General features: G+C 53.8%; 1 protein-coding gene across 1 annotated transcript; it reads left to right on the forward strand.

Annotated features, from left to right (window-relative positions):
* On the forward strand, positions 1 to 26,742 carry ZNF282 (zinc finger protein 282). The gene is made up of 8 exons (XM_047843314.1): positions 1 to 165; positions 2,457 to 2,876; positions 11,446 to 11,572; positions 12,095 to 12,214; positions 14,017 to 14,136; positions 15,381 to 15,494; positions 16,964 to 17,077; positions 23,492 to 26,742. The coding sequence occupies exons 1-8, from the start codon at positions 1 to 3 to the stop codon at positions 24,265 to 24,267; spliced, it is 1,956 nt and encodes a 651-aa protein (XP_047699270.1). The 3' UTR covers positions 24,268 to 26,742.
* The last annotated feature ends 144 nt before the right edge of the window (positions 26,743 to 26,886 follow it).

Raw genomic sequence — 26,886 nt, forward strand, 5'->3', positions numbered from 1 at the left:
ATGCAGTTTGTGTCAACACGGCCGCAGCCTCAGCAGCTGGGCATCCAGGGCCTGGGGCTGGACAGCGGGAGCTGGAGCTGGGCCCAGGCTCTGCCCCCGGAGGAGGTCTGCCACCAGGAGCCGGCGCTGCGCGGGGAAATGGCCGAGGGAATGCCGCCCATGCAGGTGGGTGCAGCCCCCGCCCAGCGCCATGGCCGCGCCGCCTGGCCGTGGGGGCGGGGCGCGGGGCTGCGGGCGCCCGGGGGCCCTCGGCGTGCGGGCGCGGCATCGGAGGCCCCGGTGGGCCCGGGGCCCGGGCGGACTCGCGCGGCAGGCGGGGCGCGGCGGCTCCGAGCAGGCCCGGCCCCGAGTCCCGCGGCCGGCCCCGGCGCCCGAGCAGGCCCGGCCCGCGCGCGCCGCCGAGCAGCAGGCCCCGAGGCCGCGTGCACGGGGTGCGGGCGCCCGGAGGAGGCCCCGCGGGGAAGGGGGCCGAGACCTGGCGGAGCCGTGACCGCGGCTCACCTTCGCGCCTGGCGGCCGAGCGCTCGGCCCGCCGCACTCGTGCCCCGGCCCCCGGCGTGTGCGCACCTGCGTACCCCAACAGGTTTACACCGTAGCCACTTTGACAAAAAGATATTTTTGGATGTTGTATTGCCATCTTGCACCAAGTCTAACGAGTCATTCGGTTTTCCCTTGCACCGGGTGTGACGGAGGAGAGGGGCCGTCGAGAGGTGACTTTGCCTTCTTTTCAGCCGTTGGCAAACTTGGCTGCACGTTAGAGTCACCCGAGCGTTAAGACTCCTGACGCCCAACTTGGCCCCAACCCAGTGAAATCAGCGTCTCTAAGGTTGAGAGGAGACACCAGTCAGTTCTTTAAAGCTCCGTGAGGATCTCAGTGTGCAGAGGAGTTTGATAGCCAGTGCTTGGGAGCTGTGTACTGTGTAAAAGGCGAGGAGGTGGTGCCCATGAGACCTGGACGGGTCTCCCCGCCCCCGGAGAGTGTGGGAACCGACTCTGGGCGGATCCCCCAGAAGCCCACTCTGTTCCTGGCCTGCTTCTCGACCGGGTTCTGACAAGTTAGCCGGGAGCTGCTCCGTTGTGTTGGATCATTTTTCAGCCTTAGGTCTCCAAACCTTCCAAAAGCAAATTGGGCCTGGGGACGCTCTGAGCTTCCGCTGTCGGCCCTTGTCTCCTCCTATGGGCCCGGAGGAGTCAAGCCTAAATCTGCTCAGATGGATGGCTTTGATGGAAACATCGCCTCTTTCTTCTGCAGGGCCTGGCATTCAGGGCCCTGTTCCCCTTTATCCCAGGTCACCGAGCGATTCCCTGGAAGCTGTGGGGTGTTCCTCTGTGACGGTCACAGCTGCTTAGAGTTAGGGCAGTTGGCATGCCTGTCCCTAGCCTGCCCGGGTCACCCCTAAGCAGCAGGCCACCACGTTGCCCAGCCTGAGGGCCTCTTCAGCAGCAACAGGGAGAAAGGAAAACGATACCTCCTCCCATCGCACATGTAAGGAGAATTGGCTTATCATCCCTGCTGTTGTCCATTATTAAGCCCTGGTTGCTGCTATGGTATGGGGCTGGTTCCCAGGTCACCAATGAACTGTGACCACCCCCTCTTGGTCACAGGGTTTAGCTCCCAACTTGTACCCAGGCGGCCTCACCTTCTGGGGGCAGAGCTGCACCCTGGGGTGCCCCTCCTCCAGGAAGCAAGGACGGGACTGGGAAGTCTCCTCTTCCTCTTAGGCACGTCCTCCTCTCCCCTCGTCAGTGAATGTTTTCTGGCGAGCCTATTTTCATTTTAGAAAATATGAATAAGTAGTTGTGTATGGAAAACAGGCTGCCCTTCAGCTCACTCACTGGGGCTCTCTGGTGGCTCCTTGGGTCACAGCCCTGCTGGGTATGGTGGCACTTTCCTCAACTGTGTTTTTGTTCCCTGCGGCACCTAGAGCTGCCCCATTTGGCGGTGAAACCAGGTGCCATAGAATGACCACCACTTCTCCGTGCCTCAGTTCCATCATCTCGAAGGCGGAGATAATCATTCTTGCCCCAACCTGCTTAGAGATGGCTGGGAAGATTAGGGTCAGATGACTTACAAGAAAATTCTTACTCTGAAACAGAAAGCACTAGGCAACTCCAGAGAGAGAGTTCATCACTAAGTCTAGCCCCTGAGGAAAGCGCTGTTCTGTGAAAGCGATATGTGACATTGTAGGCGGGGGCGGGGGGGGGGGTTGTCCACAGCCTTGACCTGCCAAGGGTCGAGGTAGGTGAACCAGTGACCATGGCAGGAAATGGGAAGGTTGGCTGGGCTGTTTGAGCTGTCACTGGGGACATTAACGAACACCGTGGCCTGGAGGGTGGGGGCATGGCGGAAGGGCGAGAATCTGAGGCATTTGATTCGTTGTTTCCTGTTGTCAGGCCCCACTCCCCACTCACATAGGGTCTCATCCCAGGCTGTCACTTTCTCGCTCCGCACACAGGCTCAAGAATGGGACATGGATGCCCGGCGACCGATGCCTTTTCAGTTCCCGCCCTTCCCAGATAGGGCACCCGTCTTCCCTGACCGCATGATGAGAGAGCCCCAGCTGCCCACAGCAGAGATCTCGCTCTGGACCGTGGTGGCCGCCATTCAGGCCGTGGAGAGGAAGGTGGATGCCCAGGCCAGCCAGCTGCTAAATCTGGAGGGGCGGACGGGCACCGCCGAGAAGAAGCTGGCAGACTGCGAGAAGACGGCCGTGGAGTTCGGGAACCACATGGAGAGCAAGTGGGCCGTGCTGGGGACCCTGCTGCAGGAGTACGGGCTGCTGCAGAGGCGGCTGGAGAACATGGAGAACCTGCTGAGAAACAGGAACTTCTGGGTGCTGAGGCTGCCGCCGGGCAGCAAGGGGGAGGTCCCCAAGGTACGTAGCGGTCCGCGCGGGCAGAGATGGAAGCGAGGACCCGCACATGTGAACCACTCTTGATTTCAAATTGCCAGTCCTGCCCATGAAACTCTCTGGCTCCCCCATGTGGGATTTCAGTTTCTCTTAAAGCCTGCCTCCGCTTAAACAACCTAGTCTTGAATTTTCTAGCTCCGTGAGGCTGCCCTCTACCCATTGCCCGCGGAATCCGTGTGCTGCTTCTCTCTGTTGGCCTTTCCCGTCACCTTTCCCAATACCCCCAAGGTACCTGGGTGTCAGCAGGCTCCTGCAGCTCTTCACTGCTTGGGGTTTCCCCTTGGCACCTACAGAGGACCATGAGTCATTGGTTATCTTTGGATGAACTTATCCGAGCGTGGCTGAGACACACCCCAAACCATGCTAACTGGAATTGCTAGGAAGTTGTGACCGTCCCCTCTGTGGGCCCCTCTTGCAGCTCAGAATTCATGCTCCATCTCCCCCTTCCATTTGCTCTCCCACTGTCCCTCTGGATCCTCAACATAGCACGGTCGATTGATGACCCAGCCTTCTGGTCCACTGAGAAAATGGGAGTCCCCAAAAGAGATGCACGTGAAGCCACCACATTCATCCGATGCTGCCTCGGGCCTGCTGCCTTCCCTGTTCCTGCGGCCTTACTGGCCCACCCTTCACCGACCCCGGGGTTCACTCTGGCCTTCTCCCCCTTTCTCCTCTGGGTCGTCCACTCCCCCCTCTACTGGTTGCTCTAGACATCTTCGAACATTGCCTGTCTCTGTCATGAAACCGTCCCTAGACCCTGCCTCTCCCTCCAGCCCGTGCCTCATTTCTCTGCTCCTCATTAGAGCAGAATTCCTTAACCGAGTCATCAGTATTTGCTGTCTCCAGTTCCTTCTCTCCCTCCCCTTTTTCATCTTTTTATTATAGAAAATTCAAATATACACACAAGTAGATAGAATAGTGTGATGAACTGTCCTGTGCCCGTCATCCAGTTTTGTTTTTTTTTTAATTTTTTTTTTAATGTTTATCCTTGAAAGAGGCGGGGGGGGGGCGGGGAACAGAGCATGAGTGGGGGAGGGGCAGAGAGAGAGGGAAACACAGAATCCAAAACAGGCTCCAGGCTCTGAGCTGTCAGCACAGAGCCCAGCTCGGGGCTCAAACTCACGAGCCGTGAGATCATGACCTGACCTGCGGTTGGACCCTTAACCAACTGAGCCACCCAGGTGCCCGTCCTTTGTCCAGTTTCAATGGCTGTCAGCCCTTGGCCCATTTCCTCTAAATCCCTACCCACATCCCCTCCCATTTTATTTTGAAGCCAGTCTCAGATATCAGTCTTTTTTTTTTTTTTTTTTTTTTTTTTTTGTAAATATTTCAGTGTATAGCTCTAAAAAGTAGAGTCTTTTTCTGAAATAATGTCTCAATATTGCTACCACCACAAAAGCCTCAGCCCACTCAGACATCCAGTCAGTGTTCACATTTTCTGGTCTTCCAAACATGTTATCATTTGTTTTCTATTAATTTGTTTGGATCAGAACTTAAGAAGGTGCTATTTTTTTTTAAGTCTTTTAAAATCTGTCAGTTCTTCCTTCGTCTCTTTCATTTTTCCATGAAAAGTGTCTGTAGAGGGGCACCTGGGTGTCTCAGTTGGTTAAGCATCTGACTTCGGCTCAGGTCATGATCTTGTGGTTCGTGAGTTTGAGCCCCATGATCCCCTGTGCGCTGATAGCACAGAGCCTGCTTTGGATCTTCTGCCTCCCTCTCTCTTTGTACCTCCCCAGCTCGCTCTCTCTCTCTCTCTCTCTCAAGATAAATAAACATTAAAAAAAAAAAAAGAAAGAAAGGTGTAGAAGAAAGTAGGCCGTGTGTCCTCCCAAGTTTCTGACTGTCTGGATTCTGCCTCTGCGTCCTCCATGGTCTCGTTGAACGTGTTCCTCTATTCTCAGTATCCCAGTACCTTGGTAATTGGATCATTCTCCCTGGAACCTCTGCCCACCAGGCTTTTGCTGTCACCTCTCCATCCTGTTCATCTTGCCAAAGCCTTCATGATGTCCACAGTCAGTTCTGTCTTCGTCCTCTCTGCCCCGAAGGTGGCAATGCATACAGGAAGCCACCCCCTCCTTGAAACACCTTTTCACATGGCTCCCAAGTCACCTCTCTTGATTCTGCTCCTATCTACTCGTGGCTCCTGCTCAGTCTTCCGCACTGGTTCACCTCCACTTCCCGACCTCTTCTGTTTGGAGAGGTCCGGAGCTGGGTGTTGACCTTTGACTCATTATCTATGCTCCCTCCCTCATGATTTCATTTCGTCTCGGAGTTCTGAATGCAGCCTGTGTGCTGTCGGCTCCTGAATGCAGTCTCCCCCTCCCACACTCTCTCTCTGTCTCTTCCCCAGTCTTCCTTCTTAAATGCTAGATTCACATGTCTACCTGCTAATCCAGTGGTATTCAATTAGTATCTTAGATTTAACAGGACCAAACTGAACTCCCATCTTCCGCCTGAAATCTGTTCTAACCGAATCATCCTCGTCTCCATGGAAGACGACTCTACCCTTCCAGGTGTTCAAGCCAAAAACCTTGGGGTGACGTTTACTTCCTTTCTTTCTCAACCCTCCTTCCAATAGATTGGTAAATGCTGTCTGCCTGACTCTTCTTCAAAATACTATCCATGGTCTAATCTCTGCTTTCCATCTCCACTGCTCCCACCATCATCTGGTGGGAACCTCTGTCGCCATGGTCTCCTGCCTGGTCTCCATCCTCGTCCCTCACCCTGTACAGTCTGTTCTCAGCAGAGCAGCCAGAGCGATCCTTCAAAAATTTAACCAGTTAGTGGCACCTGGGTGGCTGATTTAAGCCTCTGACTTTGGCTCAGGTCATGATCTCGAGGTCTGTGAGTTCGAGCCATGAGTAGGGCTCCGTGCTGACAGCTCAGAGCCTGGAGCCTGCTTCAGATTTTGTCTCTCTCTCTCTCTCTCTCTCTCTCTCTGCCCCTCCCTCAATTGCGCATGTTCTCTCTCTCTCTCTCTCTCGAAAATAGACATTAAAAAAAAAAAATCAGTTACTTCTGCTTAAAACCCCCAAATGGCTCCCCCCTCATGCAACATAAAAGCCCCTGTTCCATCAGGAGCCCTGTCTCCAGCTGCACCTTTCTGACCTCCTCTCCCCTCCGCCCTTCCTGTCCACTCCTTCCCAGCCACGCAGTCTTACCTCAGGGACTTTCCTCCACTAGCAAGCTCCCTCCCTGAGTACCTACCTGGCCCCCTCCCATTGCTTCCATCCATCCGGGGGTCTGCCCTTCCATGCCCCTCCCCCCAAACAAGAAAACCACGCCCCCCCCCATCCCTACATGCTCTTTTCCCTGTCCCTGCTCTGTGCCATTGGGCACCGTAAGTATGTACTTTTTTTTTTTTGGTCCCCTTGGATGGTTTTCTCTGACCGGAATGTCATTTCTGCATGGTTCACTGCTGTGTCTCCTTGCCTATAGCTGTACCTGACTTTAGTCAGTATTCCAAAAGTATTTGCCGAGTGACTCTGTCCAGCTGGAGAGCTCCCACCTCCAAATAAGGGATTGGGTCTCCTCTGTCTCCATATCTGCTGAGGCAACCAAGGCAGTGACTTTGCCAGCAGAGTGGCGTGACAGCAATTTATTGCGGGCTCCTAGAACTGAGTTGTAAGAGTGGTTTGGTTCCTCCCGCGAATACCCCATCCCGCTGCGGCCACAGACGCTCCTTCTCAGTGTGGTTTGGCACACTGCTTATCTGGCCCAACCGGCATCTCTTCACACACTGCCCTTTCCCCTTCTCTGTGCCGCATGCTTTAACCCGGCTCCATGGCCTCCGGTGGCACCTTTGTGTGTTCTGTGCATCGGATCGGGTATTAGGCGTTCCAAGTTGACATATGCCCTCGCAGAACGATGGGATGGGTATGGGGTCTGGGATCAGAGGACTAGGGTGTGAATCTCGGCTTTTGCCACGTACTGTCTTCCTACACCTGCTGAAGTCTGTTTTTGGTTGTCGCGGAGCCTCCTCAGTCCCTCTTTTGAAAGAAGTGAAGGAGAAGTAAATGATTCTGTAGGTAAATGCCCAGCTGGTCCTTCTGAGTTTCAGTATTCTCATGGGAAATGAAAATGATGATACGTGTGTCGCATGAATTGTGAGGATTCATTGATTTTGTTGATGGGACAACACTGTGTAGCTCGCTGTGTGTTAGTTACCTGTGGCTGTGTAACAGATTACTCCAAAACTTAGCGTATTTACCATCTTGTGCTTTCTGTGGTTTAGGGATTTAGGGAGTTCTGGCTGAGTGGTTCTGGCTCAGAGTCTCATGAAGTTATAATCCAGTTTATGGTCACCTGAAGGCTCGGCCGAGGCTGGAGACCCTGTCTCCAGTATGGCCCACTCACTTGGCTGATGGCAGGAGGCCTCAGTTCCCCACCATGTGGACCTCCCAACACGCCTGTTGTGTCCTCACGACATGGCAGCTGTCCCCCAAGACTGAGTGACCCCAGAGAGAGACCGGCACGGAGCCGTAATGTCTTTTATGACCTGGGCTCAAAAATCGTACACATCACTGCTTAATTTGTTTGTTAGAAGTGGGTCACTGAATCTTCTGCCCACACTCAGGGGGAGGAGAATTGGGCTGTACTTTTGGAAGGGACGGTCACAGAATTCGTGGGCCTATTGTAAAACCCACGCCCGTAAAGCACCATGAGAAAGTTAATTAACGTTGCTAGTAATAGTTAGAATTCATCGTGTACTCTTGGCCGTGCTAAATGCATCCGCTTTGTCAGATCCAAGGAAGGCTGTTGTCTCTCAGATCCTCTGTGCCTTTTGGGTTCTATTGTGTCTGTTAATTGGCTGACAGATAATTCACAGATAGTCTTTTCTGTCTAGCCAGACTGTAGGCTCCCTGTAGTCTCCAGCCATGTCTCAGACTGTATCCTGGCCCAGGGAAGTTTTTATGAAGGGATGTCTATTTCCGACCGTGAGAATATGATTCCAGAATTGTGACTCTTCATAGAAATGATGAAGTGAGGCCGAGGAGTCGGCCTGTTGGAAAAGAGAATGAACTTGGTTTCGGATACATGTAGTTTGAGGTACCTAAAAGGCGACTGAATGGAGCCACTCAGAGGGCTGTGGAAATCTGAACTCTGAAGGCAACAAGGAAAGCCGAAGAGTGTCATGTGCAAAGAGGTAACCACTGAGGTGGTGCAGGGGATGAATTTGCCGAAGAAAAAGCGAAGGAACAGGGAAGGGGAAGGGCAGAGCCTTGGGGTTGGGGGAGGAAGAGGAAGCAGTAAGCTGTGGTGGGCGGGAGGAAGCAGAGTTGTGGAAACCAACAAGGAGAACATTCCAGAAAGGCGATCTGCCCTTTCAAAGAGGTCTGAAAGGGTGAGGGTTAACAAGAGGCCACTGATGACCATCCAGGGTGTGGTTTCGGAGTGTGAGGGGTTCATAGCCGGATTGTAAAGGGTTAAAGGAGGCATGGGGTGTGGAGAAGAAAGTGCCAAGTGTGTTTCAAGCGAAGAGGGAGGGTAGGGTCTCTTGACGCGGCAGAGTTGGGCTCATCTTAGGTTGGGTGACCCACATGGGAGAGCCTGGGATGTCAGAGAGAAAAGATTGTTTGGGTTGAGTTTCCCGGGCAGGAGATGGAGGAGAAATGAGGGGCACATTAGCAGGAGGGTTGGCTTGGTGAGACCAGCAGCTACCTGTGATCAGAATCTGGGACCGATGGGGGGAGGGGAGGGTTGGGAGGAGGGAAGAGTTTGAAAGATGCCTCCCAGGGAGCGCAGCAGATGTCAACAAGATCAACGAGAGTCTTCCAAAGCAGCCTTGGGACAAGTGGCACGAATGTATGGTGGGCGTCACCTGCAGAATTTTGTGACTTTCGTCTAGCAGCAGGAAATTCAAATGCGGAAAGTGGTCTGTGTTGGTTTTCCCAGGTTGGGGATTTGCCGAAGTCTGGTGGAAGATCCAGGAAATTAGGAGTTCTGTTCTGTCTCTAAAGATGGGTGATGCGTGAGCTATCACTCAGCGGGTGGCATATAGGTGTGCAGGATGCCTGTGAGGTTATGAGCACCCGATGTGAGAGCAGACAATTCTGTCGGTTTTTTTTAACGTTTATTTATTTATTTTGAGAGAGAGAGAGAGGGCATCATGTGTGAGAGTGGGAGAGGGGCAGAGAGAAAGAGGGAAAGAGAAAGAGAATCCCAAGCAGGCTCTGCACTGTCAGCATGGAGCCCGACAAGGGGCGTGAACCCACAAACCGTGAGATTATGAGCGGAGCAGAAGACAGACACTTCACCAACTGAGGCACCCAGGTACCCCCAAGACATTTTTAAATTATATAAAGCCTCTGCCCACTCACTGAGCTGGGCACCAGCGGGTCTGGTGTTTTTGTTTTTGTTTTTGTTTTTTTGAGAGAGAGAGAGAGAGAGAGTGCATGAGCGGGGAAGGGGCACAGAGAGAGGGAGACACAGAATCTGAAGCAGGATCCAGGATCTGAGCTGTCAGCACAGAACCCGACATGAGGCTTGAACTCGTGAACCACAAGATCATGACCGGAGCCAAAGTTGGATGCTTAACTGACTGAGCCACCTAGGTGCTCTCTTTTTTTCTTTTTTCTTTAATGAAAGTTTTTTTTTTTTTTTTAAGTTTATTTATTTGAGAAAGAGAGAGAGAGAGACAGCACCAACGGGGGAGAGGCAGAGAGAGAGAATCCTAAGCGGGCTCTGTACTGTCGCTGCAGAGCATTATGTGGGGACTTCATCCCACGAACTGTGAAATTGTGACCTGAGCCGAAACCAAGAGTCAGATGCTTAACTGACTGAGCCACCCAGGGACCCCTAGACATTTCTTCTTCTTCTTCTTCTTCTTTTTTTTTTTTTTATTTTTTAAGTGTTTATTTATTTTTGAGAGAGAGAGAGAGACAGAGCATGAGCAGGGAAGGGGCAGAGAGAGAGGGAGACACAGAATCTGAAGCAGGTTCTGGGCTCTGAGCTGTCAGCACAGAACCTGACTCAAGGCTTGAACTCGTGAACCACGAGGTCATGACCTGAGCCGAAGTTGGACGCTTAACCGACTGAGCCTCCTAGGTACCCTCTTTTTTTCTTTTTTTTTAATGGAAGGTTTTTTTTTTAAGTTTATTTATTTGAGACAGAGAGAGAGCGTGCACCAGCAGGGGAGAGGCAGAGAGAGAGAATCCCAAGCAGGCTCTGTACTGTCGCTGCAGAGCCTGATGTGAGGGTTGATCCCACGAACCGTGAAATTGTGACCTGAGCTGAAACCAAGAGCCGGATGCTTAACTGACTGAGCCACCCAGGGGCCCCTAGATATTTCTTCTTCTTCTTCTCCTTCTCCTTCTCCTTCTTTTAAATTTTTTTACTGTTTATTTATTTCTGAGAGAGAGAGACAGAGACAGAGCATGAACAGGGAAGGGGCAGAGAGAGAGGGAGACACAGAATCCGAAGCAGGCTCTGGGCTCTGAGCTGTCAGCACAGAGCCCTGTGCAGGGCTTGAACTCACGAGCTGTGAGATCATGACCTGAGCCAAAGACTGAGCCACCCAGGTGCCCCTAGACATTTCTAATTCATGTAAAGGCACTGCCCACTCACCGAGCTGGACGCCAGTGGGCCAGGCGCCCCGAGGGCTGTCCTTACCTAATGTGTCCAGAGGTGCCGCAGGGGCTTGCCTTGGCCGTATGTGCAGGTTCAAAGCCTGACCCGCTCCAGTTAGGGCCGGGGAGAATGGAGGGTGGGAGGCCAGGGTGCGAGCGATGGCGACAAGGCCGTGTGTCCCGGAGGGGAAGCTCAGATAATAAAGTCATGAAGCGAAACCATTTTGAAAGATTCGGTGCGAAGCTGGGCCATGCCGGTGAGCGTCCGAGGGGAGTAGAGACAAGGACCCTTGTCATACCGAAATAGGAGTCCTGGAGAACAGACTAGACTGGGTGGAATCACTAGGGAGCCGCACTGGCGATGGGTGAGCCAGGCTGCAGTGGACTTAGCTGCCCAGTACTGGCAACAGCCGTTCGACATATTCAACACACAGTTACTGGCTCCAAAGCAGGTGCCTCCAGATGCTTGGGATCTAGCGTTGAACCATCGAGGTCAAGGTCCTGCAGCTTTAGCACACGCCCTTAGATTTACGTGTTTTGGTGACAAAAACGTAAGTGTGTACCTCGAGCTAACCTGACTGGAAATACAGGTTTGGGGACAGGGACCCCCCCCTCTGAGAACCTTCCACACCTCCGACACCTGGAGTGCCAAAAGCAGCATGTGGATTTCAGCTCTGCCTTCAGGTACCCAGTTTACCTGAAAGCGAACTTACAAAGGATATGGTTAAGTGTGTTAAAAAAAGGGGGTGGGGCAATGGCATGTTGACCATCCTGTTTTGGAAGCATAAGAAGATCGGGAGTAGAGTGGACTGTCCCCACTGAGGTGGACTGGGCTGGGATCTGGGGGACAAGGAGCCGTGGAGATCGAAGGCCAGGCTCTGGGGTGAAAGGGTCCCCGTGGCCCCTGGAGGGGAGGCTGTGGGGACAAGCAAGCAGGTGCCGGACTGTGACTCTTGTCGGCCCAGGTTCCGGTGACATTTGTCGACATCGCTGTCTACTTCTCTGAGGATGAGTGGAAGAACTTGGACGAGTGGCAGAAGGAGCTTTACAACAACCTTGTCAAGGAGAACTACAAAACCCTGGTGTCCCTGGGTAAGAGCGCCCTCCCTCCTCTGGGGCAGGCAGCGTGTGCAGAGGGCAGTGAAACGCTTCCCAACTCACGTTCACACCACCCAGGCAAGGTGTTCGTGTTTATCCCTCAGGGAAATGCAAGAAACTCTGTGCTTATAATGCCCTAAAGATAGAATGATTCTAACAACACGATGGTTGAAAGCCCAGTTACAGGAACTGCCACTATAGCACTCAGCTCGGGGCTGCTTTGTTCTGGAATGTAGCCAAACCGCATCACTGGCACCTGACTACACGCCTCATCCCAATAGCCTTGGACGAGCCACGGTCTGTCTGCTGCTGGCTTTCAGAGTCCAGCTGTTTCTACACCAGAACCTGGGAATCCGTTCGCTGGTTCTCAAGGTTCCTCATAAGAGATTAGCTCGTAATCGAGGGGCCCTCTGGTGGGGAGGGCATCTGGGGTGAGGGAGACTTCTGCCAGCACCCTTGATCGGGATCCATTGGTCAACTTCGCTGTGTCCTTCCTTCCCCTCCAACTCATTCTAGACGCGGAGGGCGCAGTGCCCAAGCCGGATGCGCCATCCCAGGCGGAGCCCAGGGAAGAGCCTTGCGTGTGGGAGCAGCGAGACCCAGAAGAGCGAGAAATCCTAATGGATCCAGACACAGGTGATGGCAGCTGAAAAAAAGTCCCGGGCCAAGGTCAGGGCAGGAGAGAAGCCTCACCATCCTTGCTTGAGTTCAAGACGGGCTTCCCTTGAGTCGTTCTTGGGGCCGGTTCTGCCACCACCGAAATAATGGCAGTCACTTACAGGAAGAGGCTTCTGGGCCCAAGGAGCACCGAGCTTGTCTGTTGGGTCAGAGCCAGGCAGCTGTGGAGGCCCAGGTGAGCTGGGCAGAGAGAAGAGAGGAGCAGGCTCGCAGCCTCCCAGGCCTGACCTCCGCCTGCAGGGAGAGGCTGGAGGCCTGGGAGCAGCCGGGCCTAGCCCCGGGGCAGATGGGGAGCCCGCATGGATACGGGGTTTTGCTGGGGCCTCACCACAGGCAGATTCACACTTCACGCCTTCCTCACTGCCTTCCTTACTCAAGAGGGGATGTGTGGTCCCCAGGAGATCTAGTTCCTGATATGAGTAGGGGAGGGGGCGCGGGGACAGAGGATCTGAAGCAGGCTCGACACTGATAGCACAGAGCCCAACTCGGGACTCGAACTCAGCCATGAGACCGTGACCTGAGCCGAAGTCGGACGCTTAACCGACTGAGCCGCCCAGGCGCCCCTGAACTCTGTCCTTTTTAAGGAAGCTCCCTTAGAAGGTAGCGACCCCTCCTTGCCAGTCTGTTCTCTTCATTGAGATGTAATTCATGTGCCATAAAGTCACTCTTTTATGTATGTATTTATTTATTTTAAATTTTTTTTAAGTTTATTTTTGAGAGAGAGAGACAGAGTGTGAGCAGGGGAGGGACAGAGAGAGACAGAGACACAGAATCCAAAGGAGGCTCCAGGCTCTGAGCTGGCAGCACAGAGCCCGACGCAAGGCTCGAACTCACTAACTGCGAGATCATGACCTGAGCCGAAGTCGGACGCTCAACCGACTGAGCCGCCCAGGCGCCCCTAAAGTCACTCTTATAAAGTGTGTAATTCAGTGGTTCACACAGCTGTGTGACCGTCCCCACTGTCGAGTTCCAGAACATTTTCCTCACGGGAGACCCCGGACCCATGAGCAGTCACTCCTACTTCCCCTGCCAAGCCCCCGGCCCCCAGCCACCGGCCACCACTGCTCAAGTCTCTGTCTCTGGACAGTTCATCCGAGCGGCCCCTTCCCTGCCTTCCAGCGCTGCAGGCGTTCACGTTTCAGTCCGGTACATCAGCGGTCTCCCCGAGTTCTCATCCATCCCTGGGCGGGAGCTAGAGCCGTGATCGCTATGCCCACATAGTGGGGGGAACGAGCAGGCCGAGAGAGAGGTTGGGTGACTCGCCTGCTGGGCTGTGGGCAGTGTTGAACCCAGTCCCTCATCTAATCTGTCCCCCTCCACCCAAGCCGCCTGCTGCCGGGGCTGGTACATCATGCCATGGAACATCAGAAGGACCTGGCGCGCGCGTGTGTGTGTGTGTGTATCTGGCCACCTCTTTCTGACTGGCGTGAAAAGTGAAAATCAGTGACTCCTACACGGAGGTCAAACTTCTGACCTGGTCCTGATTAGCACCGAACCCAGCCTGGGCTGTTTCTGGAACTCTCTCCCGGCCTTATTACACCTCATCTTGTGGCCAGGCCTACCCCTTTGTCCTGAATACTGATTGTTTCTCTGCTCCCAGGACCTTCTGCTTCTCGGGGTCCCCTGCAGTTGCCCACCAGGAACCCGAAGCCCCCGTGTCCTTCCCTCACAAGTGCCGTCAGCCGTGCTCCTGACCCCAAGAACATCCGGGTGATGTTGTTCAGAAAGGACACCAAAATGACATGATTCCCTCTCCCCAGGAGCGGAGCCCCTGGTGCCTGCACAGGATTCGTCCTCTCAGGTAAAGCGGGAGGAAGCCCTATGTGTCCGGGGCCAGCGGGGCCTGGAGGAAAGAGCCATCCCCACGGAGTCCATTACTGGTGAGTGAGTCCAGGAGCTGCCCGAGCCAGGGAGGGAGAGGAAGGGCCCGGCATGGTCTGACGGCCCCCAGCATTGTCCATTGTGTGTGCCAGGCCAAAGGCCAGAGCTGGAAATGGAGAAGTTGGACCTCGGGCGGGCAGAGAGACAGGGTTTCCTGAAGGGGCACGAACATGGCTCCAGCAATCTGCCGCCCATCCGGGCTTAGCTTGTCCTGTTTCTTGTCTTTTTTGTATCAGTTTTCAACTATTTTAACTATTCCCGAGAACCCACAAGGTGAGTGTGGGTATGTGTCCGGGTGTGGAGAGAGACAGACTGATTGATTTTAAGGACTTGGCTTCAATGATTGTGGAGGCTGCCGTGTCCAGTCTGCTGGCTGGATCCCCTCTTCCTTTGGGGGTGCTTGGTCTTTTTCTATGAAAGCCTTCAGCTGTTGGCATGAGGCCCACCCACGTTGTGGAAGGCAGTCCATTTGACTCAAGGGTTCCTGATTTAAATACCAATCTCTGAAGAAAAAAAAAATACATTTACAGAAATATCTAGAATGACGTCTGGCCAACTATGTGGGTTCCATGGCCTAGCTGTCACAAAATTACCCATCACAGGATCTCGTAACATACTATAGCTCATTACTTATCCAGAGGTTAGAGTTCCACAAACCTCAGCCCCCACTTAGTCAGAGCCTCACGCCCACAGGTAAGGGATCACATCATCTGAGTGGGGGAAAGCCTGTTCCCTTTCCATCAGGCATGCTCCCAGACGGCATCACAGTATTAGTATCTTCAAAGAGAGCTTTGAGAGATAAGAAGACAAGAAAGAGTAAATGAGGTTGAGCAGACTGCAGAAGAGAGAGCATACATCTTAGAAAAATCCCAATAAAAAGGTGAATCTAAAAGGCTCATGGAAGGCCTCATTTTCCTGGAAAATCCCCTCGCGAGGAATACCTCTGGCCACGGTGGAGCTTTGTGCTCAAATGGGACTCTTACTCTAACGACTGAAGTTCCCGAAGCACAGAAAGACTCTCGAAGTCACCGGTAATGATGCTCGCCCCACAGTATCCACTCTGCCACAAAAGCTCCATTAAATGGGGACAAGCTGACTTAAACCTTTAATTAATTAGTGTGATTCAATTATGCCTGAATTTTAGGGGAAAAGAGATCGTTGCAGGAAATGAGAGATTTACTCAGAGCACAGACTTGCAGGCCCCCTCGTGTCCCCTGAGGCCTTTGTTGCTGTATCCCCACAGACTCACCAGCCTCCGCCCAGGACCTCTTGTCCCGGATTAAACAGGAGGAGCACCCGTGCGTATGGGATCAGCAGGATCTGGCAGAGAGAGATATTCCAACGGACCCCAGTTCAGGTAAGCAAGATACCAGGATGAATGTCAAGGACACGGAGACTCTCCCTGAGTTTTGTAACTGCTGGGAAGTCAGTCTGATCACTTTTGGTTAAAGGCCAGTGAAAGGCTCAGGGGATAGAATACAGCGTGTCCCTCAGTTAGCAACTTCATACAGATTTTGGAATCTAACCATTCGTAAAGTACAGAGGGCTTTTCTAAAAGAATCATTACATTGACAGTTTATTGCGTCAACGTAACTGACGCGACAGTTATTTCAGCAATGACAATTTTTGAGCAATAAATATAACCAGAAAGACTTTTAGAACTGGTGTATATTTCTGTGACAGAATGAAAGTAATTTACGTTTTTTGGAATTTTTCATGAGTGGACGCTAGTTAAATCTCTTCTGAGAAACTTCTGGGTACGGTCCACGCATACAGAACAGTGAAGTTGCACCTGTCTGGGACCTGTGTGTGTGTGTGTGTGTGTGTGTGTGTGTGCGCGCGCGCGCGCATGCGTGTATGTGTTTTCACGTGTGCTTGTAGAGCTGGAGAAGTCCCGTGTCCTCATATTTGGTAGCGATGACCCCAGGGTCTCAACTGACCCCACACACCAGGAAGACAAGATCAGACATAAAAGCTAGCATTCCTGGGGCGCCTGGGTGGCTCAGTTGAGCATCTGACTTCGGCTCAGGTCATGATCTTACGGTTCGTGAGTTCAAGCCCCGCATCAGGCTCTGTGCTGATAGCTTGGAGCCTGGAGCCTGCTTTGGATTCTGTGTCTCCTTCTCTCTGCCCCTCCCCTGCTTGTTCTCTCTCTCTCCCTCTCTCTCAAAAATAAAATAAACATTAGAAAAATTAAAAAAAAAAAAAAAGCTAGCATTCCTTGTTTCAACTTTAGAACTTAAAAAATTTTTTTTGTTTAATGTTTATTTATTTTTGAGAGAGAGAGACAGAGACAGAGAGAGGAAGCACAAAGAAGGGAACAGAGGATCCAAAGCAGGCTCCATGCCGATAGCAGAGAGCCCAATGCGGGTCTCAAACCCGGGAACGCGAGATCATGACCTGAGCTGAAGTCAGACGCTTAACCATCTGAGCCACCCACGCGCCCCTGCCATTGCTGGTTCTTAAGTCCTATTACTCATACCCCGGTCCCATGAGCCGTCAGACACCAGACCTCCCTCTGGCCTCTTGTGGACCTGCAGGCAGACAGATTGGAAGATGCAGGTTCTCATCTGGGTTCTGCAGTTGCACAGACTTTGGGCAAAGCCTCCTCCTCCGTGGCCAGCTCAATGTCTCGAGCACAAGCGAGATCCCATCCGTGAGGGCGCTTGGGAGGGTGAGGAGGCCAGGAAATGAGACAAAGATGCCCCACTGCCACGTGCCCTGTGAGCCGGGGCGGCGGGCCTTGCATGTGAGGGTTTTCTAACCCTTGATGGGCTGCTCAGTGGGAATGAACAGAATCTCAGGCTGCCTTCTTTCCACGAACAGAGTCTCTGATCTCAGCACATGACATTCTGTCGTGGATCAAACAGGAGGAGCAGCCATACCCGTGGGGCCCACGTGACTCCATGGAAGGAGAGCTCGGATTAGACTCTGGCCCCAGTGAGTAACGCGTCCCCTGGGGCCCCTGGGTATGTCGTCCACAGGGCTGGTTGCTTGCCTTGGCCTACCCCCTGACAGGGTGATGTTCTGTATCAAAGCACTGTCTCCTTTCCTCTTGGAAGACGGCAGGCATGTTTGTGTCCTTGTGCTGTCGTCTTCTTTTTTTTTAATGTTTATTTATTTTTGAGAGAGAGAGACACACACACAGAGCACGAGTGGGGGAGGAGCAGAGAGAGGGAGACAGAATCCACAGCAGGCTCCAGGCTCTGAAGTGTCAGCACAGAGCCCAGCGTGGGGCTCGAACCCACAAACTGTGAGATCATGACCTGAGCCGAAGCCGGCCGCTCAACCCACTGAGCGCCCCTCCTAGCGCTGTCTTAACAAGGCACCACAAACGGGGTGGCTTAGAACAACAGAAAGGTATTGTCTCCGTTCCGGAGGCCAGAAGTCTGAAATCAAGGGGTCGGCAGGGTCATGCCCTTTCTGAAAACCTCCTAGCTTCTGGTGTTTGTGGCAGCGTTTAGCATTCCTTGGGCTTGTAGATGCATGGCTCCACGTCTGCCTTTACCCTCGTGTGGTGTTCTCCCTGCGTGTCGGTGTCCTCTCCTGGCCGTCTTCCTTTAAAGACATAAGTTAGATGGCGTCAGGGCCCACACTACTCCAGTATGACCTCATCTTAACTAATTACGTCTGGAAAGAGGCTGTTTCCAAATAAGGTCACTTTCTGCAGTACCTGGGGTTTGGATTTCCACCTCTTTTTGGGGGGCTGTAGTTCAGCTCGTAACAGCAGGGAAAGGAGAGGGGGCTGGGAGAGAGCCGAGCCACTGGGGCCTGAGCAGGAGTTGATGACACCAGGTGGCTCACGTAATTAGAAGATGCTGGCCGTAGTCCCAAGCCAGCCCTGAGCTGACCTCCCGGAGTAGCTGGTAAAGATACTAAAGCTCCAACAGGCAGAGGGGATTTTTTTTTCCCCCAGTAGGTAAGGGACCAAACGTCTCACATGACTTGGGTCTCCTGGGTCTTTTTTGAAGTTTCACTTATTGGCCAGTGACCTTAGGCATATGTTCGCAGATCATTTAACACCCTTAGCGTCTGGCTGGCGTTCCTTGCCAGACTTAGCACTATGTCCTTGCCCTCGAGATGGCTGACTTAGTGTCTTCTGGTCAGTATGCTCCCTGTCCATACTCCTGAAACCCTCCAAGAGCCTAGAATCCAGGGAAGAGCTGAGCACATAGATGATTTCTGATCGGGAAGGCCCTTTAAAGCCCAGGCAAGTGGATCCCGCTCTCCGTGAGACCAGTTGAGTCCAGTCTGGAAGAGTTGGCTGGGGCTGGAGGACTGGTCAGGGAGCCGGAGAGGAGCCGCGTGTGCCCTTGTTGAAAATAGAATTTAAAGTGGTCCTCTTCCGACCTGCTGCTGGGCTGGGGTGAGACCGGGCAAGCCAGGGGACTGACTGAGGCCAGGAAGAAGTGACCGCAGTTTTCCACTCCCTTCTTGATGGTGCTGAGGCTGTTTCTGGCCTCGAAGACGTAGGTGCTAGTTCATCAAACCCCGTGCCAGGAATTCTGCCCAAACCTTCGTCCCTCAGCACGACCACTTGATTTCTCCAAGTTGCCTGGGGGTGCGTGGGCCTGGAGGAGCCTTTTCCTGGAGACCTTGTGTGGCCGTGGGAATGATCGAGGGGTGTCTATACAGAGACTGCAAAGCTTTGCAAGTGAGCAGACCATTTTACCTACTCGGTTTGGATATTCTGAGTCACAGAACGATTTGCCTCGTGCTGTTTTCTCTCTGGGAGGCCTTCGAACCTTGGCATTTGGGAGGCAATGCCCGGCGTTTGGGAGACGGGAGTGTCGGGAAATGCTCCCGCCGGCCCGGTCACCAGAGCCTCTTATCAGAGCTTCCTGACTTTCTCCCAAAGGGGGGGCCCGCCTTCCGCTTGTTCGTCTTGAAATTAGTATCTCACCTGTGGTATCGCTGAGGTTTAGAGAGTACACGTCCTTTCTCAAGGACAACAGGATGGACTTTTGGTGAGACGTGGGATCACGTCTTCTGGAGAGGGTTTGGGACTGGAGAGGGTAGTGGAATTAGAGTAAAACACAGAACCCTAGGATGCCCGTCTCTGCCAGCCTCCTTCCCCCTGCCCCGGGGTGTGCAAGAAAGACCTGGTATCCTATTTGACCCAAAGTCAGACTTCGGCCTGATTGGACACTACATTGTAGTAAAAGGGATTCCTCAATTATATCTGATAGCTAGTGTAAGACAGGAAGAAAAATCTAATTCAGCCAAAGGGAAGGGAGTGTGCGTGAGGCTCCATCGAAGCAGGAAGTCTGAGGAGGACTTTGGAGTCCCGTGGCTACCAGATGCTTCTGGAGCGAGTGGGGTCAGGAGCCTAGAGCCAGACTCCCCTACGCAGATGCCAACACCTACAAAATGCAATTTGAAGGCCCACTCCTGAAATTCCCACGTTGTTCGCTGCCTTGGGTTAAAGCACTGGTCCCCGCCTTTTTCAGTTTCTGTTATTTGAGAAAGATTTCCTCAGTGCCTACTCTGTGCTATGCAGTATTACAAGTACTTAGGAACAGCAGGGAAAAAGAGCCTGGGTCGCTCCTTATGTGGGAAGGTGATGGGGGACAAGCAAGTTCGAGAGCATACCAGATAAAGTCAGGGGCGGTCCGGGCTCTGAGGTGATGACTTGGTGGGGGGGGGGGGGGGGAAGCAGGCAGGTGGGGGTGGGGGCCAGGGGGGTTAAGTCAGGAAAGGCCTCCCTGGGGAAGAAACAGGTTAGTGACATGATCTGGTTTCCTTTTTTTTTTTTTTTTTAATGTTCATTTATTTTTATTTATTTTTGAGAGCGAGAGAAAGGGAGGGACGGAGAGGGAGTGGGGGGACAGAGAGAATCCCAGGCAGGATCCATGGGGTTAGCGTAGAACCCGATGCGGGGCTCGAACTCACACACCGTGAAATCAGGACCTGAACCAAAATTCCGTTTCCTGGAATGGTGAGTCCTGGGACAGAGCCGGTTCACTGTGTAAATCAAGTGCTCTACTTTGGGCCTGTAAGATCTGAGATGGCATCCAAGTAGGCAGATGAACACAGGAGTCTGAAGTACAAGAGAGAACTCGGGGTTAGATTCACCTGGGGTTGTAGGTGGCAATGACTTCTGACAGCAGCTCCCTGGAATTAGACCAGACTTCCCAGGTGAAGTGCCCTCCTCCATGAGACTGCTCTGACTTCAGACACCAGCTGCAAATTTGAGGGTCCCCAACCCACTCACTTGTGACCATCTGGGTACACATCCAGGGGTTCCCATTAGCCCCTGGGGTTCAGTTCACTAGAACAACTCACAGAACTCAGGAAGGCATCTATACTCATAGTTAGTTTTATTAGAGCAAAAGGATTCAAATCAGAACTAGCAAAAGGAGAGATCCACAGGACCAGTTCTGGAAGGGTCCTAAACATTGAAGCTTATGGAAGCTTATGTTGTCTGCTCCCTGTGGGATCAGGAGTGTCACCATCCCAGCACAATGATGTGTGACAATACACAGTATGTATTGCCTATTAGAGAAGCTCACTGAAGCTTCTGTGTCTAGAATTTTTACTGGAGTTTCTTTGCATACTTCTGATTGACTGAACCACTGGAGGTGAGGTTGAGATCGTTCTCCAGCCTGTCCCCTCTCTCCAGTCGTGGGGACGGTCTTACTGGCATAGGCAGCCCAGATCCTGAGTCATCATTTTTTGGCTTCCACTATCTAGGCACTCACCACGAATTGCCTCATTAGCATAACACCAGAGCCTACCTTGAATAAGAAAGACACTCCTTTCACCCTGGAAATTCCAAGGATTTAGAGGCTACCTCCTAGGGACCAGGGACAAAGGCCTGCTAAATTATTATACATAGGTTATTTTAAGGCTGGGGACTCTAAGAGATCTAGGGAGAGCGCAGACAAAGAATTAAAGAGGCACGAGGTATGAGCCTGGAGGAAATCCAGAGGCTAAGAGAAGAGACTCTCAAGGGAGGGAGGGTTAACTACAAACACAAAGGGGGCCTGAATATGCAGGACTGCGAAGAGGCCATTGGATTGGGCAACTTGGAGGTTGTTGATGACCTTGAAAAAGTTGTTTCAGCGGGGAGAGTTTGAAAGAGATCAGTAAAAGCAAGGGTAGATAACTCTTCAAGAACATTGGTATGAAGGGGCGCCTGGGTGGCTCAGTCAGTTGGGCGGCCGACTTCGGCTCCGGTCATGATCTCGCGGTCTGTGAGTTCGGGCCCCGCGTCGGGCTCTGTGCTGACGGCTCAGAGCCTGGAGCCTGTTTCGGGTTCTGTGTCTCCCTCTCTCTGACCCTCCCCCGTTCATGCTCTGTCTCAAAAATAAATAAACGTTAAAGAAAAATTTAAAAATAAATAAATAAGTAAAATTATTAAAAAAAAAAAAAAAAAAAAAGAACATTGGTATGAAAAGGACCAAAGATGAGGTGAGATGGGGTAGCAGAGCCTGGGAGCACATGGGGTCCGGGGAGAATGTTCTCTTAAATTGGGAGATACTGGACCACCGTGCCTGGTAGGCTGTTCTCCACTGCTTTAGACCCCTGATTGAAACTGCCCTCAACAATGAAGACATTTATTCCACTACGTAACTAAGAGGCAGTTGAGGTTCAGCCTCAGGTTGATTCAAGGATGAAGCTACGTTATCCGGGACCTGGGTTCTTTCCAGCTCTTTGTTCAGCCTCCTTGGAATGGCTGGAGCAAGATGGGCACAGCTCTTCCAAAGCAGTCACATCCAGACCAGAGGGAAAGGAAAGGCCATCTCTTTTCCTACACTCGAAGGAGTGAGGAAGCACCCAGAAGCCTCCTCCTCACGTGTCATCGGCCAGAACGAGGTCACGTGCCTAAGTCTGAATTCATTACTGGCCAGTGAGGGCGGGAACAACAGTTCTCAGGCTGGCGGCTGGAAGAGGTGGGATGTATGCCCCCTAAATCAGGGCACGCTGAGAAGTAGAGTAGGGTGACAGGCTGGGTGGGGGCCCCTTTTGAGATCTGTGCAATTTTTGCCAGCCGTCTTCAGCTGCTCAAGCATGGTTGCTGTGTTGGGGTTCCCCAGGCAAGCAGAGCAGAGGCATAAAGGGTGTTTCGTGGCCCCGTGACCCCGGTGCTGACCAAGGGAGGGCAACAAGGGGAGCGGGTGCATGACGGGAAGGTGAGAGCAGTGGATTGATGCGCACACCGAGTTGGAAGAATTATCAGAGTAGAAATTAGGACTGTTTCAAGTTGGGTTTCCTGGGAAACAGGCCCTGAAATGGAGGCTTATGTGCGTGTGGTTCCTTGGGGTCCCCTTGGGAATGAAGGGGTGAGAGAAGCAGGTTGGGTGGAGGGAGAAACAAGGCCCGTGGTGCAGCTGCGATGGAGGCCACAGCCCACGATCAGTCCTACAGGATTGAAGGCCTGGCACCCTGGATCGAGGCCGGGAGAGTTACTGAGGCTTTGGCCCCTGGCCAGTGTCCTATGGAGTTGGCTCTCTACCTCATCAGTTTTTTGGGGTTTTTTGGGGTTTTTTTTAAGTTTATTTATTTATTTTTGAGAGAGAGAGAGAATGCTTGGAGGAGGGGCAGAGAGAGAGGGAGACAGAGAATCCCAAGCAGGCTCCACACTAGCAGCGTAGAGCCGGATGCAGGGCTTGAACTCACGAACCACGAGATCATGACCTGAGCCAAAATCGAGAGTTGGAGGCTTAACTGACTGAACCCCCTCCCTCCCCCCCCCCCCCCCCATTGTCTGGTCAGTTTTGATGGGGACAGAGACGGCAGGCTGGGCCCAGTGGTCCGGGCACTGTGCTGCTGTTCAAGTCTGAAGGCCAGTGGCTTGAAAGAAACACGACTGAAAATGGCCGTGTGGTTCTGGTCCCCACTCCCTGCATTCCATTTCTGTAGGCCCCCAGACAGGCTTTCGCCTTGGATAAGTTCTGGTAAATTCTTTCCCTCTGGTCCAGAGATTCTCCTTAGATAAATTAGCATCAAACATCAGAATGCGGTTGTTTTCTTATTTCCTGGCAATTCGGCTTTCCAACGTGACTTCCACATAGCCCAACCCCCACCCCACCCCCCCATCCCTGCCCCTGCTTTCTGCAGGTGTTTCCTCTCCTAACTGAGTGCCACCTGCTGGACCTGCTTCTGGTGCTCTTCAGCCAGCGGGTGGCTTTGGGCATGTCAGAGGGTCAAGGAGCCCCGGAACCATAGGGAACATGCCCCCTGCCCTTGCTCAGTCCCCTCATTTTTTCGGAGAAGCTGAGGCCCAGATAGCCGCAGAGGAAATCCGTTAAGGGCCTGGGCCCCTCTCAGGGAGGGTGTGCGGGGGGGGGGGGGGGGACCCCGGACAGAGCGCCATCAGCATGTCACTTCTCCGTGTGTCCTCCTCTGCAGGTGACAGCCTGCTGCTGGTGAAGAACCCGCCCCCCGCCCCGCAGCAGCCGCAGCCGCAGCCGCCGCAGCCGCAGCCGCAGCCGGCTCCGCCGAGCCTGGCGGTGCTCCCGGCGGCCGAGACGGCGGCGGGCGGCGGGCCCCCGGACGACGGCTTCCCCGCGCTGGCCGGGGAGCGGGGCGCAGGCGGGGCGCAGGGGGGCGGCGGGGGCGCGGGCGGGGGGCCCGGGGGCGGCGGCGGCGGGGGCTGCGGCAGCTGCTGCCCGGGCGGGCTGCGGCGGAGCCTGCTCCTGCACGGCGCGCGCAGCAAGCCCTACTCGTGCCCCGAGTGCGGCAAGAGTTTCGGGGTGCGCAAGAGCCTCATCATCCACCACCGCAGCCACACCAAGGAGCGGCCGTACGAGTGCGCCGAGTGCGAGAAGAGCTTCAACTGCCACTCGGGCCTCATCCGCCACCAGATGACGCACCGCGGCGAGCGGCCCTACAAGTGCTCCGAGTGCGAGAAGACCTACAGCCGCAAGGAGCACCTGCAGAACCACCAGCGGCTGCACACGGGCGAGCGGCCGTTCCAGTGCGCGCTCTGCGGCAAGAGCTTCATCCGCAAGCAGAACCTGCTCAAGCACCAGCGCATCCACACCGGCGAGCGGCCCTACACGTGCGGCGAGTGCGGCAAGAGCTTCCGCTACAAGGAGTCGCTCAAGGACCACCTGCGCGTGCACAGTGGCGGCCCGGGGCTCGGCGCCCCTCGGCCTCTCCAGGCGCCACCAGAGCACGACTAGGGCTGGGCTGGGGGAGGGGAGGGCCCGGCCGCAGGAGCAGGGGGTGGGGAGCGGCCCCGGGCTGGGGCAAGTCCGGAACACCACCCCACCCCCCCCCCCAACCCGATCCTGCCCGTGGTTCGTGGTTCTCGGCGCGCCTTCCCTCCCTCCACCTGCCGCCCGCTGGAAATTGGGAAGAGGAATTGCACTCCAGACAGGGTCCTCCGGGGGGGGGGGGGGGGCAAGGGGGGGTTGGGCAGGGGGCCCCTAGACCTGTCCGGCCTGAACGGACGGCCAGCCCATCTCATAGGGTGGACCAAGGGGCCAGCTGAGCGTCTTCCCCAAGGGAAGGTGCCAGAGGGACAGTGAGGAGGCGACAGTCTTTGGGCACTCCCCTCAGACACCTGGCGCGCCCCATTGGCCGCGGGGGTCACAGACTGTGATCAGGGGAAGCAACTAGGGAGTCCCAGAAGCCTTCTGAGCGAAAGAAATGAGGTCCTAAGGTTAAGAGATGCCGAGTAGGTTAGCCAAAGTGTGTCGGTGAAATGAGGGATGGGCTAAGGGGTAACGTGTCTTACGACAGCACTGCCTCGCGTTCCAATAGCGCTTTGTACTTTTTTAAACGTGTTTTCTATCCGTCAGCCGTTTTTACCCTTAGCCTGTCCCTCTGAGGTGGATGGGGTAGGATCGTCCCCACTTGGCAACTGAGAGAAGAGAGACCCCAGATGGATGGCTTACCCAGGATCCCGCAAGAAGAGTGGCAGGGCTCCTGGGCCCCAGAGCAGTGTCCCCCACCACACACACTGCCTACCTCCCGTGTCTGAGAGACTATTCTGGCCTGGCCTCTCTCAGTCTCTCTCCTGCCTCCTTCCCCTGACCCACCAGAAATCAGAAGCAGCGGGGGGCCAGCTCCCCCGGTTACCCCGAGGCGGGGGACCAAGCAGCTCCGCGATGCCCTGGCTGGTGCCTCCCAGAAAGGCTCTTCCTGTGTAGGCGCTCCCGGGCAGTAGGTCCCCTGCCCCCAGCCTGTTCTTCCCACCTCCGGTCCTTCAATCGGTGCGTCTTTTTACTGCACAGTAGTGACCCGGCCCTCCAGAGGCAGCCGGTGCCCTGGGTCAGACCTCACTTTGTTGATTCACTCCAGTTGATTTATTCCCAGGGTGAAGGGGTGAGGGAGAGGCTGTGGCCGAGGAGCAGCAATCAAGGAAGTGAGTCTCTTCCCGGGAGGGCCGGGCAAGCAGGTGCTAGAGTCTGAGAGCCTCGGTCTCCTGCCCTGAGCCTCCCAACCGGTGCTATCTGTTATCTGACCATGCTCGTGGACAGCATACCCTACTCTGCCCCAGACCCTGCAGGCGCCTCGGGAGGCGCCCAAAGGACTCCCTTCGGTTGGTGCATCTGCTCCGTGGTCCTGAGGGGCCACGGTCTCCATTTCTGCATCTTGCATGACCAGGCACTGGGATGGGGTGGCGCGCCCCAAGACCCTTGTTTGCGTCAAGAATGACTTGTTCTGCCCCTCCCGTCGCTCCTGCTTCTGTCCCAGTCGGGGCAGCCCAGCCGGCACCGGTTTGCGAGTGTCCTGCTTCCACCCTCCCCTCATCTGCGCTGCGCTGCTTTTGCTCAGACCCCTTTCCGCCAGGCAAGGGGAGTTCTTGAAATTAAATAAAAGGTGTCCAGATTGCAGACTGCATTTTCACAAGGCCAGAGGGCTCTGCAGCATGGCTTCCTACGGTAAAGCCTCGAGGAACCGGAGCCCGACTGCGATTTTCTTTTTTTCCTTCCTTCTGCTTTCTGAAGAAGGCAAATCTTAAGAAGAGGAGTTGAAATGAGAAGTTAAACAGATTCCGTGGAGTTTTGGTAGAGCAGAAGGGAACCTTCTAGTCCAGTGTTTTCCTTTTGGGAGGAGGCAGTATTCTGCTTGTAAGAGCTTATGCAGGAAATCAATATTTTCAGAATCTAAATCATGGAGAATAAGACCAACTTTTTTCTTTTTCTTTCTTTTTTTTCTTTCTTTTTTTTTTTTTTTTTTTTTTTTGGCTGTTGAGAGTGTGAAGAAGGGGGAGAAGTCACTGTTGAGACATGGGTTTGAAACACCTGAACACATAGCCGGAGTCCCTCCCTTTATTTTAACCTCAAGGAGCTGATTCCCAAAGAGGTTTAGTGACTGAGCCAGTGAGGGGGGGGGCCAGGGCTGTCTGGTTCCTGCGTCCTGGTCTGGTGGACGCCACTGCATCAAGTGCCCCTCGGCTACACCACGAGACACCCCAGCATCTGGCACCGGCCTCGGGCATGTCCTAGAGTGAGCTCCACCCCAGGAGCTGATCAAAGGTGGTGACACTCAGTGTGGACCTCTCCCAGGCAGCAGGGGACCTCAGTGTGGACCCTGGAGTCCACTTACTGAAGCAGGACAAAGGTCAGGGGTCCTGCTTTGAAGGTGGATTTTTATTTTCCTTCTGACGATGTGTTAATTAAAATTAACTATTTTAATTTAAAAATTAATGCATGCAGTAAAACTTTAAATGGTTAAAAAAAAAAAAAAAAAAGACACAAGAGTAAAACTCTTTCCTACCAGACTCCCTGTTAAGAGATAATCCACGGCTAAGAGCTTCTGTCTCCTTCCAGAACTGGAGAAGTCACCGCTTG

Source organism: Prionailurus viverrinus, chromosome A2 (assembly GCF_022837055.1).
Source record: "Prionailurus viverrinus isolate Anna chromosome A2, UM_Priviv_1.0, whole genome shotgun sequence".
Classification (NCBI taxonomy): domain Eukaryota; kingdom Metazoa; phylum Chordata; class Mammalia; order Carnivora; family Felidae; genus Prionailurus; species Prionailurus viverrinus.